The 18,001-nt window shown below is 52.0% G+C and overlaps 1 protein-coding gene across 1 annotated transcript in view; it reads left to right on the forward strand.

Moving 5' to 3' along the window:
* Positions 1 to 17,897, forward strand: part of LOC129693411 (striated muscle preferentially expressed protein kinase-like) — a 19,338-nt gene extending 1,441 nt beyond the window's left edge. The window contains exons 3-9 of the mRNA XM_055630236.1: positions 628 to 747; positions 1,320 to 1,424; positions 3,275 to 3,481; positions 6,094 to 6,217; positions 8,856 to 9,028; positions 12,646 to 12,758; positions 17,736 to 17,897. Coding sequence (XP_055486211.1) covers positions 628 to 747; positions 1,320 to 1,424; positions 3,275 to 3,481; positions 6,094 to 6,217; positions 8,856 to 9,028; positions 12,646 to 12,758; positions 17,736 to 17,897 — 1,004 coding nt within the window. The remainder of the gene's footprint in view (positions 1 to 627; positions 748 to 1,319; positions 1,425 to 3,274; positions 3,482 to 6,093; positions 6,218 to 8,855; positions 9,029 to 12,645; positions 12,759 to 17,735) is intronic.
* The last annotated feature ends 104 nt before the right edge of the window (positions 17,898 to 18,001 follow it).

The following is an 18,001-nucleotide window of genomic DNA, read 5'->3' on the forward strand; positions in this document are numbered from 1 at the left end:
GCCCGTATAATCCTGGCACCCTGCCCACCCGTATAATCCACCCATCCTGGCACCGACTACACCTGGCATCCCACCACCCTGCACACTGCCACCCCTGGCACCCACCCTGCCACCACCCTGCACCCACCCCCACCCACCCGTATAATCCCACCCCCCCTGGCACACATCTCCCCCGCCCATACCACCCCACCGTGCAACCACCCACTCCACCTACCACACCCATGGCCCTGGCACCCATACCACCCCACCCACCCAACGTGGTAGCTCCCCACCCTGACTACCACCCAACCCACGCACGTCCCCCCACCCTGGCCCCCACCCCCATCCCCCCTCCCCCCAGCACCCACCACCACCCATTGTCCCCCCCATTCTGCACGGGCGCTCCGGGTTTCCTCCCACACCCCAAAGACATGCGGGTTTATAGATTAATTGGCTTCCGTAAATTGCCCCTGGTATATTGTTTAAAACTAGTGTACAGGTGATTGTTGGTCGGCACAGACTCGATGGGCCGAAGGGCCTGTTTCCGCACTGTATCCACAAACTAAACTCAGGCCAGAGTTGCCCTGAGTCCTCTCTCTGGCCCCAGGACCATTGACCAGGACTTCCCCTCTCCACTCCCCTCCACAGATAAGGACGTCCATCGCTTGGTCATTCGCTGCGTTGACCACTCCCACGCGGGCGTCTACAAGACCGTGATCGCCAACAAGGTTGGCAAGGCAACCAGCTACGCCCACATCTATGTCTCCGGTAAGTAGAGACCGCTCAGGGGAGGGGGAAGAAGGGCCTTGACCCTACCGAGGGGAGGGGGAGGGGAGTGAGGGGAGAGGGGTGAGGGGGAGGGGGTGAGGGGAGGGGGTGGGGGTGAGGGGGTGAGGGGGGGGGGGGGTGAGGGGAGGGGGTGAGTGGGGAGAGGGGAGGGGGGGGGTGAGGGGAGGGGGTGGGGGGGGGGGGGGGGGGGGTGGGGGGGTGAGGGGTGGGGGGAGGGGGTGGGGTGAGGTGAGGGGGAGGGGGTGAGGGGAGGGGGAGGGGGTGAGGGGAGGGGGGAGGGGGTGAGGGGAGGGGGAGGGGGGTGGGGGGAGGTGAGGGGAGGGGGAGGGGATGAGGGGAGGGGGAGGGGGTGGGGGGGAGCTTGGCCATTTGCCTGGAGGTGTGGGAGTGGATCGGGCGTGGGGGAGGGGGGGAGGGGGAGGGGGGGAGGGGGGGGTGAGGGGAGGGGGTGAGGGGGAGGGGGGGGGGGGTGTATGGGGGGAGGGGGGGGCTGTGTGTCTCCCCCATTGCCCACCGCTGACCTCTGACCTCTGACCGCTGCCTCTCCCCAGACGTGGTTCCAGACCCGCCGGCTGGGCCTGCAGCCGTGGTGGCCGTGACTGGACGCACCGTCACCCTGCGCTGGACCCGGCCCAAGAAACTTGACCCCTCCATAGGTAACGGCTCAAACTGTCCGCTGGGTCACTCACGGGTCAAGGGTCACACTCCAGGACATTCTCCCTCCTCCACTTCAGGTCATACATGATCGGAGCAGAATTAGGCCCATCTAGTCCACTCCGCCATTCAATCATGCCTGATCCATCTCTCCCTCCTAACCCCATTCTCCTGCCTTCTCCCCATAACCCCTGACACCCGCACTGATCAACAATCTATCTATCTCCGCCTTAAATATATCCACTGACTTGTGGCCTCCACAACCGTCTGTGTGGCAAAGAATCCCACAGATTCACCACCCTCTGACCGGATCAAGCACTGAGTAAAGCTCTCTCCACTACCCCACCCCCACCAATGTCCCCCCTACACTAGTCCCACCTGCCCGCGTTTGGTCCATATCCCTCCAAACCTGTCCTATCCAGGTACCTGTCTAATTGTTTCTTAAACGTTGGGATAGTCCCAGCCTCAACTACCTCCTCCGGCAGCTCGTTCCATAGACCCACCACCCTCTGTGTGAAAAAGTCACCCCTCGGATTCCTATTAAATCTTTTCCCCCTTCACCTTGAACCTGTGTCCTCTGGTCCTCGATTCCCCTACTCTGGGCAAGAGACTCTGTGCGTCTACCCGATCTATTCCTCTCATGATTTTGTACACCTCTATAAGATCACCCCTCATCCTCCTGCGCTCCAGGTTACGGTGAGAACGCACAAACTCCATACAGACAATCGGCAATATACAATAGGTGCAGGAGTAGAGGCCATTCGGCCCTTCGAGCCAGCGCCGCCATTCATTGCGATCATGGCTGATCATCCCCAATCAGTACCCCGTTCCTGCCTTCTCCCCATATCCCCTGACTCCGCTATCTTTAAGAGCCCTATCTAGCTCTCTCTTGTAAGTATCCAGAGAACCTGCCTCCACCGCCCTCTGAGGCAGAGAATTCCACAGACTCACCACTGTGAGAAAAAGTGTTTCCTCGTCTCCGTTCTAAATGGCTTACTCCTGAGTAAGGATGGAATTCCCCGGTCTGGGTCTTCGCTGGGAGGCAAAGAAAAAGATGACATAGATTCCCTTAAACAAGGGCCACAATAGATGCAGGAGTATAGCCATGGCCTCAACTACCTTCTGTGGCAGAGGTCCTTCGAGCTCTGTGTGAAAAACCGCCATTCAATATGATCTTAAATGTGCTGACCCCTGTCCTGGATCCCCAACATCGGGAACAGTATCCTGTACCTCCAACCCCTTAAGAATTTTTCTCTATCCCCCCCCCTGATTCCCGAGTTAGCCACAAGGGCCACAGTCTAACATCCCTCTTAAATATAGCCAATGAACTTTTTGTGGCCTCAACAACAAATTATACACTCATCTGAGGGCAGAGAATTCCACAGATTCACCACTCTCTGTGTGTGAAGAAAAGTGTTTATCCTCATCTCAGTCCTAAAAGATTTCACCCTTATCCTTAAACTGTGTGTGTGGCCCCTTGTTCTGGACTTCCCCCCAACATCGGGAACAATCTTCCTGCATCTAGCCTGTCCAACCCCTTAAGAATTTTGTACGTTCCTATAAGTCTTCTAAATTCTAGCGAGTACAAGCCGAGTCTATCAAGTCTTTCTTCATGTGAAAGTCCTGTCATCCCAGTGCATCAGTAAGGATTTTGTAAGTTTTCTATAAGAAGTATAGCTTCCCCTTGACAGAAGTTGAACAATGATGAAAGTTGCGCTGTACGGTGACTCATATCTCACCGGACCAATTGGTGCCAGGTGACAATGAATGTGAATGTGAACTCGAAATTGATAAAAAACGTTTCACCTCCCAACTTAATGGGGTGGTGTGGTGTGGTCTTTCCCCCCTCTAGACCCCAGCACACTGACCTATGTCATTCAGAGCCAGGTGCTGGGCACACCCCAGTGGCACATCCTCAAGACCAACGTCAAGGAGACCTCCTTCACCATCCACTCGCTCAACAAGGGCATCCAGTACCTCTTCAGGATCCAGAGCGCCACGCCAAAGAATTGCAGCAAACCCTGCCCCGTCTCCGAGCCCGTCAAGCTGCTGGACAGAGGTAAGGAGTGCTGGTTTACGGACAAAAACAAGACACAGAGTGCTGGAGTAACTCAGCGGGTCAGGCATGCAGCATCTGTGGAGAACATGGATAGCTGGCATTTCACAGAGTGCTGGAGTAACTCAGCGGGTCAGGCAGCATCTGTGGAGAACATGGATAGGTGACGTTTCACAGAGTGCTGGAGTAACTCAGCGGGTCAGGCAGCATCTGTGGAGAACAGGAATAGGTGACGTTTCACGTAGTGCTGGCGGAACTCAGCGGGTCGGGCAGCATCTCTGGAGCTAAGGAAATAGGCACGTTTTGGGCTGAAACGTTGCCTATTTCCAGAAGGTTCGGCCCGAAACGTTGCCTATTTCCTTAGCTCCATAGATGCTGCTGCACCATAACTCAGCGGGTCAGGCAGCATCTGTGGAGAACATGGATAGGTGGCGTTTCACAGAGCGGTGGAGTAACTCAGCGGGTCAGGCAACATCTGTGGAGAACTTGGATAGGTGACGTTTCACAGAGTGCTGGAGTAACTCAGCGGGTCAGGCAGCATTTGTGGAGCTAAGGAAATAGGCAACGTTTCGGGCCGAAACCCGGAAGGGTTTCGGCCCGAAACGTTGCCTATTTCCAGAAGGTTCGGCACGAAACGTTGCCTATTTCCAGAAGGTTCGGCACGAAACGTTGCCTATTTCCTTAGCTCCATAGATGCTGCTGCACCATAACTCAGCGGGTCAGGCAGCATCTGTGGAGAACATGGATAGGTGACGTTTCACTGAGTGCTGGAGTAACTCAGCGGGTCAGGCAGCATCTGTGGAGAACATGGATAGGTGACGTTTTAGGTCGAGACCCTTCTTCAGACTGATTCAGACTCATTTTCTTTCAGTTAAGATTAATTTAGCCAAGTGTAGTTTTCGTTTCAGTGATGTTTTGCCTAGTTCGGTTTAGTTTAGGTTAGGTTAGGTTCGTTTAATTTAGTTCCGAGTTACAGCCCCGTCAGATCACCAAGTCCACACCGACCATCGATCACCCAGTTTCCCACCCACTCCCTACACACTAGGGGGCGATTTACAGATCCAATTAACCTACAAACCCGCACATGTTTGGAGTGTGGGTGGAAACCGGAGCGCCCGGAGAAAACCCACGCGGGCCGCAGAGCTAAGGTGCAAACCCCAGGTACAGGATAACCATATAACCATATAGCAATTACAGCACGGAAACAGGCCATCTCGACCCTTCTAGTCCGTGCCGAACACGTAATCTCCCCTAGTCCCATATACCTGCACTCAGACCATAACCCTCCATTCCCTTCCTGTCCATATAACTATCCAATTTATTTTTAAATGATAAAAACGAACCTGCCTCCACCACTTCCACTGGAAGCTCATTCCACACAGCTACCACTCTCTGAGTAAAGAAGTTCCCCCTCATGTTACCCCTAAACTTTAGTCCCTTAATTCTCAAGTCATGTCCCCTTGTTTGAATCTTCCCTACTCTCAGTGGGAAAAGCTTATCCACGTCAACTCTGTCTATCCCTCTCATCATTTTAAAGACCTCTATCAAGTCCCCCCTTAACCTTTTGCGCTCCAAAGAATAAATACCTAACTTGTTCAACCTTTCTCTGTAACTTAGTTGCTGAAACCCAGGCAACATTCTAGTAAATCTCCTCTGTACTCTCTCTATTTTGTTGACATCCTTCCTATAATTAGGCGACCAAAATTGTACACCATACTCCAGAATTAGCCTCACCAATGCCTTGTACAATTTTAACATTACATCCCAAGGATATAAGGAATGATGTTCAGAGCAAGATCAGTTTCATGCAAGAGTTTCTATGTTTTCCCTGTGACCTGCGTGGGTTTTCTCCGGGTGCTCCGGTTTCCTACGACTCACTCCAAAGACTTGCGGGTTTGTAGGTTAATTGGCTTGGTGTAAATGTAAATTGTCCCTGGTGTGTGTAGGGTAGTGTTAAACCCCTGTCCCACGGTACGAGTTCATTCCAAGAGCTCTTCCGAGTTTAAAAAAAAATCAAACTCGTGGTAAGCACGGAGAATGAACGTAGCGGGTACGTCGGAGCTCGGGGACGTCTCTTAGCGGCTCGTGACGCTAACGGCAGGTACTCGGGAAGACTCGCTAACGGCAGGTAAGCTCGGGAAGACTGGTGAAGATTTTTCAACATGTTGAAAAATGTCTACGAGAGCCCCGAGTACCGACGAGTGGCCGTTTCCCGTAAATCTCCGCGCTCGAATCAGGAGAGCTCTTGGAACGAACTCGCACCAGTGGGACAGGGGTTTCCACAGAGCGTGCGGGGGTCGCTGGTCTGCGAAGGACCTGTTTCCGCGCTGTATCTCTAAACAAAACTAAACTAAGACAAAGTCCAATAAAGATAGTCCGGGGGTCTCCAATGAGGTCGATGGGAGGTCAGGACCGCTCTCTAGTTGGTGAGAGGGCGGTTCAGTTGAGATGGTTGAGAATTCACCACAGTCTGAGGAAGGGTCTCGACCCGAAACGCCACCCGTTCCTTCTCTCTCCCGCTGAGTTACTCCAGCATTTTGTGTCTTATCTTTGGTTTAAGCCAGCATCTGCAGTTCCTTGCTACACATGGTGTGTCCGCGTTCCTTGCCCCGCAGGTCCATACCTGGAGGAAGCGCCCTGTATCATCGACAAGCCCGATGTAGTATACGCCGTGGAGAACCAAAGTGTCTGCATTACCTGTACACTCAACTACGTACAAGCTGACGTCACCTGGAGCAGGTGAGCAACACCTTCCACCACACACATTCAGATTCAGATTCAGATTCAGATTCAGATTCAGATTCAATTTCATTTGTCATTGTCAGTGTACAGTACAGAGACAACGAAATGCATTTAGCATCTCCCTGGAAGAGCGACATAGCAAACGATTTGAATAAATAATAATAAGTGTCCGGGGGGGGGGGGGGGTGATTGGCAGTCACCGAGGTACGTTGTTGAGTAGAGTGACAGCCGCCGGGAAGAAGCTGTTCCTCGACCTGCTGGTTCGGCAACGGAGAGACCTGTAGCGCCTCCCGGATGGTAGGAGGGTAAACAGCCCATGGTTGGGGTGAGAGCAGTCCTTGGCGATGCTGAGCGCCCTCCGCAGACAGCGCTTGCTTTGGACAGACTCAATGGAGGGGAGCGAGGGAACCGGTGACGCATTGGGCAATTTTCACCACCCTCTGCAATGCCTTCCGGTCGGAGACAGAGCAGTTGCCATACCATACTGTGATGCAGTTGGTAAGGATGCTCTCGATGGTGCAGCGGTAGAAGTTCACCAGGATCTGAGGAGACAGATGGACCTTCTTCAGTCTCCTCAGGAAGAAGAGACGCTGATGAGCCTTCTTGATCAGAGTAGAGGTATTGTGGGTCCAAGAGAGGTCATCGGAGATGTTGACTCCCAGGAACCTGAAGCTAGAAACACGTTCCACCTCCGTCCCGTTGATGTGGATGGGGGTGTGCGTGCCGCCTCTGGACTTCCTGAAGTCTACAATGAGCTCCTTGGTCTTCTTGGAGTTAAGGGCCAGGTTGTTGTCAGCGCACCATGCTGCTAAGTGCTGGACCTCCTCCCTGTAGGCCAGCTCATCGTTGTTGCAGTTTGTGTGCAGTTTTGGACCCCTAATTTGAGGAAGGACATTCTTGCTATTGAGAGAGTGCAGCGTAGGTTCACCAGGTTAATTCCCGGGATGGCGGGGCTGAGAGAATGGAGCGGCTGGGCTTGTACACTCTGGAGTTTAGAAGGATGAGAGGGTATCTCATTGAAACATATATGAGATTGTTAAGGGCTTGGACACGCTAGAGGCAGGAAACATGTTCCTGATCTCGTGTGCTATAAAAATTGCACATATTTCTACCCATATTTGACAGGAGCCCAAAGGGTAACTTTTTCACACAGAGGGTGTATGGAACGAGCTGCCGGAGGAGGTAGTTGAGGCTGGGACTATCATAACATTTAGGCTTTAGAGATACAGCGTGGAAACAGGCCCTTCAGCCCATCGAGTCCTCACCGATCGGCGACTAACACAATCCTACACACACTCGGGACAATGTACACTTATACGAAGCATAGATGATACCAACCCAAGCCAGTTAATCAACAAACCTGCATGTCTTTGGAGTGTGGGAGGAAACCGAAGATCTCGGAGAAAAACCCACGCAGGTCACGGGGAGAACGTGCAAACTGCGTACAGACAGCGCCCGTAGCCGGGATCGAACCCGGGTCTCCGGCGCTGTAAGGCGGCAACTCTAACGCTGCGCCACCGTGCGGAAGAAGTCTCTTGCCCAGAGTAAAGGGAATCAAGAACGGGAAGATGTGGGTTGAAGGTGAGGGGAGGAACAGATTAAATAGGAAAATGGGGGGCAACTATTCTACAGTCAGTGTACAACCGCTACCCTCTATATTCTGCATCAAACATTATTGATCACACAGTCCCATTGCTCCATGCTGCATACGATAGTCCAGTCGAAGCAGATTCACCGATGAACTGTTACCGATTGGGTCTTTCTCTCTGTTTAAGAAAGAACTGCAGATGCACTGGGATGGCAGGACTTTCACATGAAGAAAGACTGGATAGACTCGGCTTGTACTCGCTAGAAGTTAGAAGATTGAGGGGGGATCTTATAGAAACTTACAAAATTCTTAAGGGGTTGGACAGGCTAGATGCAGGAAGATTGTTCCCGATGTTGGGGAAGTCCAGAACAAGGGGTCACACAGTTTAAGGATAAGGGGGAAGTCTTTTAGGACCGAGATGAGGAAAACATTTTTCACACAGAGAGTGGTGAATCTGTGGGAACTCTCTGCCACAGAAGGTAGTCGAGGCCACACACAGTTCATTGGCTATATTTAAGAGGGAGTTAGATGTGGCCCTTGTGGCTAAGAGGATCAGGGGGTATGGAGAGAAGGCAGGTACAGGATACTGAGTTGGATGATCAGCCATGATCATATTGAATGGCGAATGGTGCAGGCTCGAAGGGCCGAATGGCCTCTATTCCTGCACCTAATTTCTATGTTTCTATGTTTACAGGATATTGAGTTGGATGATCAGCCATGATCATATTGAATGGCGGTGCAGGGTCGAAGGGCCGAATGGCCTCTACTCCTGCACCTATTGTCTATGTTTCTATGCTGTAAAAATCGAAGGTGGACACAAATGCTGGAGAAACTCAGCGGGTGAGGCAGCATCTATGGAGCGAAGGAATAGGTGACGTTTCGGGTCGAGACCCGAAACGTCACCTATTCCTTCACTCCATAGATGCTGCCTCACCCGCTGAGTTTCTCCAGCATTTGTGTCTACCTGTGTCTATGTATCTGTTTCACTGTCTCTTCCTCTCTCTCCCCCCTGCCTCTCCCCCCCCCTCTCTCTCTCCGCTGACCCAGGGAGGGGGTGCTGCTGAGCCATTGGCCGCGGCAGTGTGAGCTGACCATGCCGGACGATGACCAGCACTCGCTCTGTCTGTGGCGGGTGGGCCGGATGGACGTGGGGGAGTTGCTGGTCACGGCCTCCAACGCACACGGGGCCGACTCTACGCACATCCTGCTACAGCTCGCAGGTGAGGGGGGGACGGGGGGGGGGGGGGGGGGAGAGGGGGGAGGGGTGAGTGGCAGGGAGAGAGGGGAGAGGAGGGGAGTGAGAGGGGGGTGAGTGAGAGTGGGGGAGAGGAGGGGTGAGGGGTGAGGAGGGGGAGTGAGAGGGGGGGGAGTGGGATAAGGGGGAGAGGAGGGGGAGGGGAGAGAGAGGGGAGAGTGGGGAGGAGGGGAGAGAGGGAGAGGGGAGCGAGAGGTGGGGTAGTGGAGAGGAGGGGAGAGGGGGAGTGGAGGGAGAGGAGGGGGAGGGAGAGGTGAGAGGGGGGAGAGGTGGAGGTTGGGGAGTGGAGAGGTGGGGGAGTGGGAGAGAGGGGGAGGGGGGGGGAGGGGAGGAATGGGGGGGAAAGGGAGGGGGGGGGGAGAGAGATGGAGGGGGAGGGGGAGAGAGGGGGGAGTAGAGGGGGAACAGGGGGGGAATGGGAGGAGAGGGGGGAGAGGGGGAGAGGGGGGGGGGAGGGGTAGGGAGGAGGGGGACAGGAAGGAGAGAGGGGGTGAAGAAGGGGGAAAGGGGGGGAGAGAAGGGGAGGGGGGGAAAGGAGGGGGAGTGAGGGGAGTGGGAGAGAGAGAGGGGTGGAAGAGGGGAGACAGAGGAGAGGGGGGGGGGAACCACTGTTTGTTGGGCTGTAGGAGGGGGAGGGGACATCTGGGCCAATTTACCTACAAACATGCGTAGGATAGAACTGCAGGTGCTGGGTTAAACCGAAGATGGAGACTAAGTGCTGGAGTAACTCAGCGGGACAGGCAGCATCTCTGGAGAGAAGGAATGGGTGACGTTTTGGAGTGTGGGAGGAAACTGGAGCCCCCGGAGAAATCCCACACACGTGCGGGCGTGTAGGTTAATCGACCCCTCTGTAAATTGCCCCCCAGTGTGCGTAGGGGATGGATGAGAAACTGGGATGAAGGGGCTGTCCCACTTGGGCGACCTAACCCGCGAATTCTGGCGAGTTTGCCCTCGACTCATACTCGCAGCATGGTCGACACGAGGTCTTTGTAACTCTCCTTCGTGCTCGAGAGTGGTCCCCGCGTACTCGAGGCCTCGGCTAGGTCGCGGCGTATTTTTCAACATGCTGAAAAATGATCGCCAGTAAATGAAGTCGCCATGGGAAAAAATCGATATTTTTTCACTCGTAGGTTTAGTCGTAGTAAGTCGGCATGTTACTCGTAGGTAATCAACAGTAATTCATAGCAAAAGGATTTGAGTATAGGAGCAGGGAGGTTCTACTGCAGTTGTACAGGGTCTTGGTGAGACCACACCTGGAGTATTGCGTACAGTTTTGGTCTGATGAAATTAGGTGCAGGAGTAGAGGCCTTTCGGCCCTTCGAGCCTGCACCGCCATTCAATATGATCATGGCTGATCATTCAACTCAATATCCCGTACCTGCCTTCTCTCCATACCCCCTGATCCCCTTAGCCACAAGGGCCACATCTAACTCCCTCTTAAATATAGCCAATGAACTGGCCTCAACTACCCTCTGCGGCAGAGAGTTCCAGAGATTCACCACTCTCTGTGTGAAAAAAGTTCTTCTCATCTCGGTTTTAAAGGATTTCCCCCTTATCCTTAAGCTGTGACCCCTTGTCCTGGACTTCCCTAACATTGGGAACAATCTTCCTGCATCTAGCCTGTCCAACCCCTTAAGAATTTTGTAAGTTTCTATAAGATCCCCTCTCAATCTCCTAAATTCTAGAGAGTATAAACCAAGTCTATCCAGTCTTTCTTCATAAGACAGTCCTGACATCCCAGGAATCAGTCTGGTGAACCGTCTCTGCACTCCCTCTATGGCAATAATGTCCTTCCTCAGATTTGAAGACCAAAACTGTACGCAATACTCCAGGTGTGGTCTCACCAAGACCCTGTACAACTGCAGTAGAACATCCCTGCTCCTATACTCAAATCCTTTTGCTATGAAAGCTAACATACCATTCGCTTTCTTTACTGCCTGCTGCACCTGCATGCCTACTTTCAATGACTGGTGTACCATGACACCCAGGACTCGCTGCATCTCCCCCTTTCCCAATCGGCCACCATTTGGATAAAAGTCTGCTTTCCCGTTTTTGCCACCAAAATGGATAACCTCACATTTATCCACATTATACTGCATATTGAATGGCGGTGCAGACTCGAAGGGCCGAATGGCCTATTCCTGCACCTATTGTCTATGTTTCTATCTTTCTAAGAAGGAGGAAGCCAGATGGAAGGAGGTCATCTTCACTCTCCACTATTCGGTGTCCAATTTTCCCAAAGTTAGTCGTAGCTAGTCCTAGCTGGTCTTCAACATAGTCGAAGGAGGTTGAAGGAGGTCTTCAACATGTCGTGTTTTCAAACACGCCAATTAGGTCCCCCAAGTGGGACATCCCCTTAACACAGAACTAGTGTGATCGGGCGATCGCTGGTCGGCGAGGACATGTTTTCCGGGTGTGTAGGTTAAGTTGGACTTTGGATTTTAGAGATTCAGCGCGGAAACAGGCCCTTCGGCCCACCGGGTCCGTGCTGACCAGCGATCCCCGCACACGGACGCTGTCCTGCGCGCACTGTCGAGGCAATTGACAATTTTACTGAATCCAATTAGCCTACAAAACCTGGTACGTCTGTGGAGTGTGGGAGGAAACCGGAGCGCCCGGAGAAAACCCACACAGGTCACGGGGAGAACGTGCAAACTCCGTACAGACAGCGCCCGTTGTCGGGATCGAACCCGGGTCTCAGGCGCTGTGAGGCAGCAGCTCTACCCGCTGCACCACCGTGCCGCCCCAAGTCCTCTCGAAATAAAAACGGCTGGAGTGGAAACAGAAAAAATAGGTGCAGGAGTAGGCCATTCGGCCCTTCGAGCCAGCACCGCCAATCAATTTGATCATCCAAAATCAGTGTCCCGTTCCTGCTTTCTCCAGATATTCCTTGATTCCGTTAGCTCCAAGAGCTAATTCTCTCTCTTCAAAACATCCAGTGAACCGGCCTCCACCGCCATCTGTGGCAGAGAATTCCACAGACTCACAACTCTCTGGGTGGAAAAGTTTCTCCTCGTCTCAGTATTGCCTGGGGGTCATCTGACTGTGGTGACTGTCTGACCTTTGACCAGGTTAATTCCCGGGATGGCGGGACTGGTTTATGCTGAGAGAATGGAGCGGCTGGGCTTGTACACTCTGGTGTTTAGAAGGATGAGAGGGCATCTCATTGAAACATATAAGATTATTAAGGGCTTTGGACACAGGCTGGAGGCAGGAAACATGTTCCCGATGTTGGGGGAGTCCAGAACCAGGGGCCACACACACACAGTTTAAGAATAAGGGGTAAGCCATTTAGAACGGAGACGAGTAAACACTTTTTCTCACACAGAGAGCGGTGAGTCTGTGGAATTCTCTGCCTCAGAGGCCGGTTCTCTGGATACTTTCAAGAGAGAGCTAGATAGGGCTCTTAAAGATAGCGGAGTCAGGGGATATGCGGAGAAGGCAGGAACGGGGTACTGATTGGGGATGATCAGACATGATCACATTGAATGGCGGTGCTGGCTCGAAGGGCCGAATGGCCTCTACTCCTGCACCTGTTGTCTATTGCCTGTTGATGTCTAACCCCATGACCTTGTGTTACAGAACCCCCTCGCTTCGAGTCGATCATGGAAGACCTGGTGGTCAAACCGGAGGACAACGCCAGGCTGGGAGTGGTGGTGGAGGGGAGGCCCCTCCCCCTCATCCACTGGTACAAGGTAGGCCCCGGGGTCAACAGTCAAAGGTGGAGAAGGACAGGGGGAAAAGGTGGAAGGTCACTCACTCCTAGGGTGGCCCAACTGTCCAGTATTAGCCAGGACATCCCTTATATTGGGCTATAAATTGGTTTCTCCCGTACGGGACCGCCCTTGTCCTGTATTAGAAACACAGACGATAGGTGCAGGAGGAGGCCATTCGGCCCTTCGAGCCAGCACCGCCATTCAATATGATCATGGCTGATCATCCCCAATCAATAACCCGTGCCTGCCTTCTCCCCATATCCCTTGACTCCACCTGCCCCTAGAGCTCTATCTAACTCTCTCTTAAATCCATCCAGTGACTTGGCCTCCACTGCCCTCTGTGGCAGGGAATTCCACAAATTCACAAACTCTCTGGGTGGAAACGTTTTTTCTCACCTCAGTTTTAAATGACCTCCCCTTTATTCTAAGACTGTGGACCCTGGTTCTGGACTCGCTACAGGAAGATTGTTCCTGATGTTGGGGAAGTCCAGAACAAGGGTTCACAGTTTAAGGATAAGGGGGAAATCTTTTAGGACCGAGATGAGAAAAAATATTTTTCACACAGAGAGTGGTGAATCTGTGGAACTCTCTGCCACAGAAGGTAGTTGTGGCCACACAGTTCATTGGCTATATTTAAGAGGGAGTTAGATGTGGCCCTTGTGGCTAAAGGGGATCAGGGGGTATGGAGAGAAGGCAGGTACGGGATACTGAGTTGGATGATCAGCCTGGAAATATAGAATGGCGGTGCAGGCTCGAAGGGCCGAATGGCCTACTCCTGCACCTACTGTCTATGTGTCTATGTTTCTATATAGTTTTTTTCTCACCTCAGTCTTAAATGGCCTCCCCCCTTTATTCTAAGACTGTGTGTGGCCCCTGGTTCCGGACTCGCTACAGGTATTTGACCGCTGCTACTCGTGTCCTGACGTAGTGCATCCCATGGAGTGCAGCAGCAGCAGCAGCAGCGCCTCGCCCGTGGCCCCGTCGGTCGTTCGGACCTTCGCTGACCGCCACAACCACCCCTCCTTCTCACGGCCGATCATCGGTTCACGAGTTGGACGGGGCGCCGGACTTTGCGCGCACCCCCCCCCCCCCCCCCGGGCCAAGACTCCTCAGCTGGCCCCGCTGGCTGGGCTTTGTGTGCAGTCTGGCACCCGGGGCCAACTCATCGTTCACCCAGACACGGCCCAGTCGGCCAACAAATTGGCGTCAGGAATTTGTCCCGTATTTTGACCTTTTGTCCCTTATTTGGGAATCCCGCGTCCAGCTCCATAGATGCTGCCCCACCCGCTGAGTTTCTCCAGCATTTGTGTCCACCTTCGATTTTTACAGCATAGAAACATAGAAATTAGGTGCAGGAGGAGGAGGCCATTCGGCCCTTCGAGCCTGCACACTGCCATTCAATATGATCATGGCTGAGCATCCAACTCAGTATCCCGTACCTGCCTTCTCTCCATACCCTCTGATCCCCTTGGCCACAAGGGCCACATCTAACTCCCTCTTAAATATAGCGAATGAACTGTGGCCTCGACTACCCTCTGCGGCAGAGAGTTCCAGAGATTCACCACTCTCTGTGTGAAAAAAAGGTTCTTCTCATCTCGGTTTTAAAGGATTTCCCCCTTATCCTTAAGCTCTGACCCCTTGTCCTGGACTTCCCAACATCGGGAACAATCTTCCTGCATCTAGCCTGTCCAACCCCTTAAGAATTTTGTAAGTTTCTATAAGATCCCCTCTCAATCTCCTAAATTCTAGAGAGTATAAACCAAGTCTATCCAGTCTTTCTTCATAAGACAGTCCTGACATCCCAGGAATCAGTCTGGTGAACCTTCTCTGCACTCCCTCTATGGCAATAATGTCCTTCCTCAGATTTGGAGACCAAAACTGTACGCAATACTCTAGGTGTGGTCTCACCAAGACCCTGTACAACTGCAGTAGAACCTCCCTGCTCCTATACTCAAATCCTTTTGCAATGAAAGCTAACATACCATTCGCTTTCTTTACTGCCTGCTGCACCTGCATGCCAACCTTCAATGACTGGTGTACCATGACACCCAGGTCTCGCTGCATCTCCCCCTTTCCCAATCGGCCACCATTTAGATAATAGTCTGCTTTCCCGTTTTCAAATCACAACTCAAAACACACCTGTTTAGATTAGCATACCCGACGTAACTTCCACCATGTTCACCCTGATTTTAATGACTTAAAATGTTTTGTGTATTTTTTGTTTTTTTTGTTTTTAATCAACGTGATTTTAATATTGATAAATGTATTGTGATTCTATGTCCTGTAAGGTGTCCTTGGGTGTCTAGAAAGGGGCCAGCAAATAAAATGCATCATTATTAGTCTCAGTACCAACTGACACAGGGAACTCCCTTCTGGGTGCACCTCTTGGGCTTTAAACTGGAGAGTATCTGGGGGGGGGTTCGCCTATTTCCTTCGCTCCATAGATACTGCTGCACCTGCTGAGTTTCTCCAGCAATTTTGTGTACCTTCGATCTTTCAGCATCTGCAGTTCCTTCTTGAACACGGGTATCTGGGGGGGGTTAGATTTAAGGTGATTCCAAAAATTTGGTGCTGTTTTCTGGACATTTATTATCAGTGGGTAACCCTGCCTAGTTCTGCCCTACATGCGTTTGTTGGTGCTTTCCTTTGGATACAGTACAGAGGAGTACAGAGTACAGAGGGGATTTACTAGAATGTTGCCTGGGTTTCAACAACTAAGTTACAGAGATAGGTTGAATAAGTTAAGTCTTTATTCTCTGGAGCGCAGAAGGTTAAGGGGGGACTTGATAGAGGTCTTTAAAATGATGAGAGGGATAGACAGAGTTGATGTGGAAAAGCTTTTCCCTTTGAGAATAGGGAAGATTCAAACAAGAGGACATGACTTCAGAATTAAGGGACAGAAGTTTAGGGGTAACATGAGGGGGAACTTCTTTACGCAGAGAGTGGTAGTGGTGTGGAATGAGCTCCCAGTGGAAGTGGTGGAGGCAGGTTCATTGGTATCATTTAAAAATAAATTGGATAGGCATATGGATGAGAAGGGAATGGAGGGTTATGGTATGAGTGCAGGCAGGGGGGACTAAGGGGAAAAAAAAAGTTGTTCGGCACGGACTTGTAGGGCCGAGATGGCCTGTTTCCGTGCTGTAATTGTTATATGGTTATACGGAGGATGTTTTTCCGACAAAATTCCGCATGCAGGGCCTCCGTTGTATGTTTTTCCCATTTACTATAAATATGGTGACTGAACGGACCCCATACTTCACTACCATAAAGCCCAATAGGCTGGGTTACACTGCCAAATATTTGAAGCCAGATTTAAATTGAGATTTGGATTTTGTAGAACCTTTTTTTTATTGCGTGCAGAACTCCTCGAGCTTTCTATTTTAGTGCATTCACTGCCATATTGAAGCTCCCTGATGCTGAAACGGTTAGACCAAGGTAAGTATAGTTGCTGTGACCCGACCCCGGGGATTCGGAGGCTCCAACCGCAGGTATGGTGGACGGTAACACCGGGAGCCCGCGGGTCCCTGCTGGGAGACCGCTTTTCGGGGCTTTCCCAACGGCAACTTCACCCGCCCGAGTTGCGGAGTTGAAGAGTACCTGGAACGGGGCCTGACATCACCGCCCCGCGCGGCTTGGAATGGCCGCGGGACTTTGCTAGCGCCCGCCGGGGGCTCCAACAACAAGACCCGGAGCGCGGCCTTGCATCACCCGGCGCGGCGTAAATGGCCGCGGGACAATCACCATCGCCAGCCGGGGCCTTTGACTTTGACTGAATGGGGAGTGCAGGGGAGAGATAAGTCTTTGCCTTCTATCACAGCGAGGAGGAGATGCGCTGTGATGGATGTTTGTGTAAATTGTGTTGTGTCTTGGTTCTATCTTGTGTGTATCACTGCAGAAACAACATTTCGTTTGAACTTCAATGGGGTTCAAATGACAAATAAATTGTATTGTGTGTATAGCTCATACTGTGTTCGATAACAGGACCATTGAGAGTCAATTTGTGCTGTACAACCAAATCATTGATATATACATTAACCAAAATTCTTAAGGGGTTGGACAGGCCAGATGCAGGAAGATTGTTCCCGATGTTGGGGAAGTCCAGAACAAGGGGTCACACAGTTTAAGGATAAGGGGGAAATCTTTTAGGACCGAGATGAGGAAAACCTTTTTCACACAGAGAGTGGTGAATCTGTGGAATTCTCTGCCGCAGAAGGTAGTTGAGGCCACACAGTTCATTGGCTATATTTAAGAGGGAGTTAGATGTGGCCCTTGTGGCTAAAGGGATCAGGGGGTATGGAGAGAAGGCAGGAACGGGATACTGAGTTGGATGATCGGCCATGATCATATTGAATGGCGAATGGTGCAGGCTGGAAGGGCCGAATGGCCTCTACTCCTGCACCAATTTTCTATGTTTCTATGTTTCTAAACAGTGTCGGGCTCAGATTGCAGCCTTGCTGGACGCCTCTTCTCTGGGCGAAGAGATCAGTGCGTTTGTCCCCAATTTTAACGCCACATTCATTATTCAGATACATTGATTTGATAAGGTCATATACCTTTCCTCCTATACCACAGCCGAGGAGTTTGTAATAGAGCCCTTCGTGCCAACTAGAGTCAAATGCTTTCTCAAAGTCAATAAAGCAGGCACATATTTTCCCATTTTTCGCGTGGTGAACATATTTTTCATTGAGGGGGTTTTCAAGTTGGGAGGAAACCGATTTGGTTTTTACTGAGAATATTGTGTCAGTTAAGGAAATCCTGCATTCTGTGTTTATGATACTGCAGGATAACTTTATGTCTCTATGTTAGTTTTTGACACGAGATGAAATGTGTGTGGGGATGTGTGGTAGGGGAGTGTTGCGGGGGAAGAGGTTGGTGAGGGTGGGGGGGGAGAACAAGGGGGTAACTTTTAAATCTCTCCCTGCACGGGAGACCAACCTTTCTTTGTCGGGTATCCAGTTGCGTTGGGGGCTGCACGAGGAGCAGGCCTCCCAACAGGAAGGACCGGGGGCTATGGTGCAGAACGGACTCAAACACACCGTAGAGAGAGCCGGCCGCGTCCAGAAGTGGGTGGAGGGCGATGGAAGGAGCGCTGCTGACGTGATGCGGACAACGACCTAGGAATCGGAGGCATGACAAACTGACTGGTTTATGGGCGGATGGACGGACAAGGGAGACAGGCGGGTCCCGGAGGGAGATACCTGATTTCAGGGCTCCCGACAATG

The sequence above is a fragment of the Leucoraja erinacea genome, unplaced genomic scaffold, assembly GCF_028641065.1.
Source record: "Leucoraja erinacea ecotype New England unplaced genomic scaffold, Leri_hhj_1 Leri_285S, whole genome shotgun sequence".
Taxonomy (NCBI): Eukaryota; Metazoa; Chordata; class Chondrichthyes; order Rajiformes; family Rajidae; genus Leucoraja; species Leucoraja erinaceus.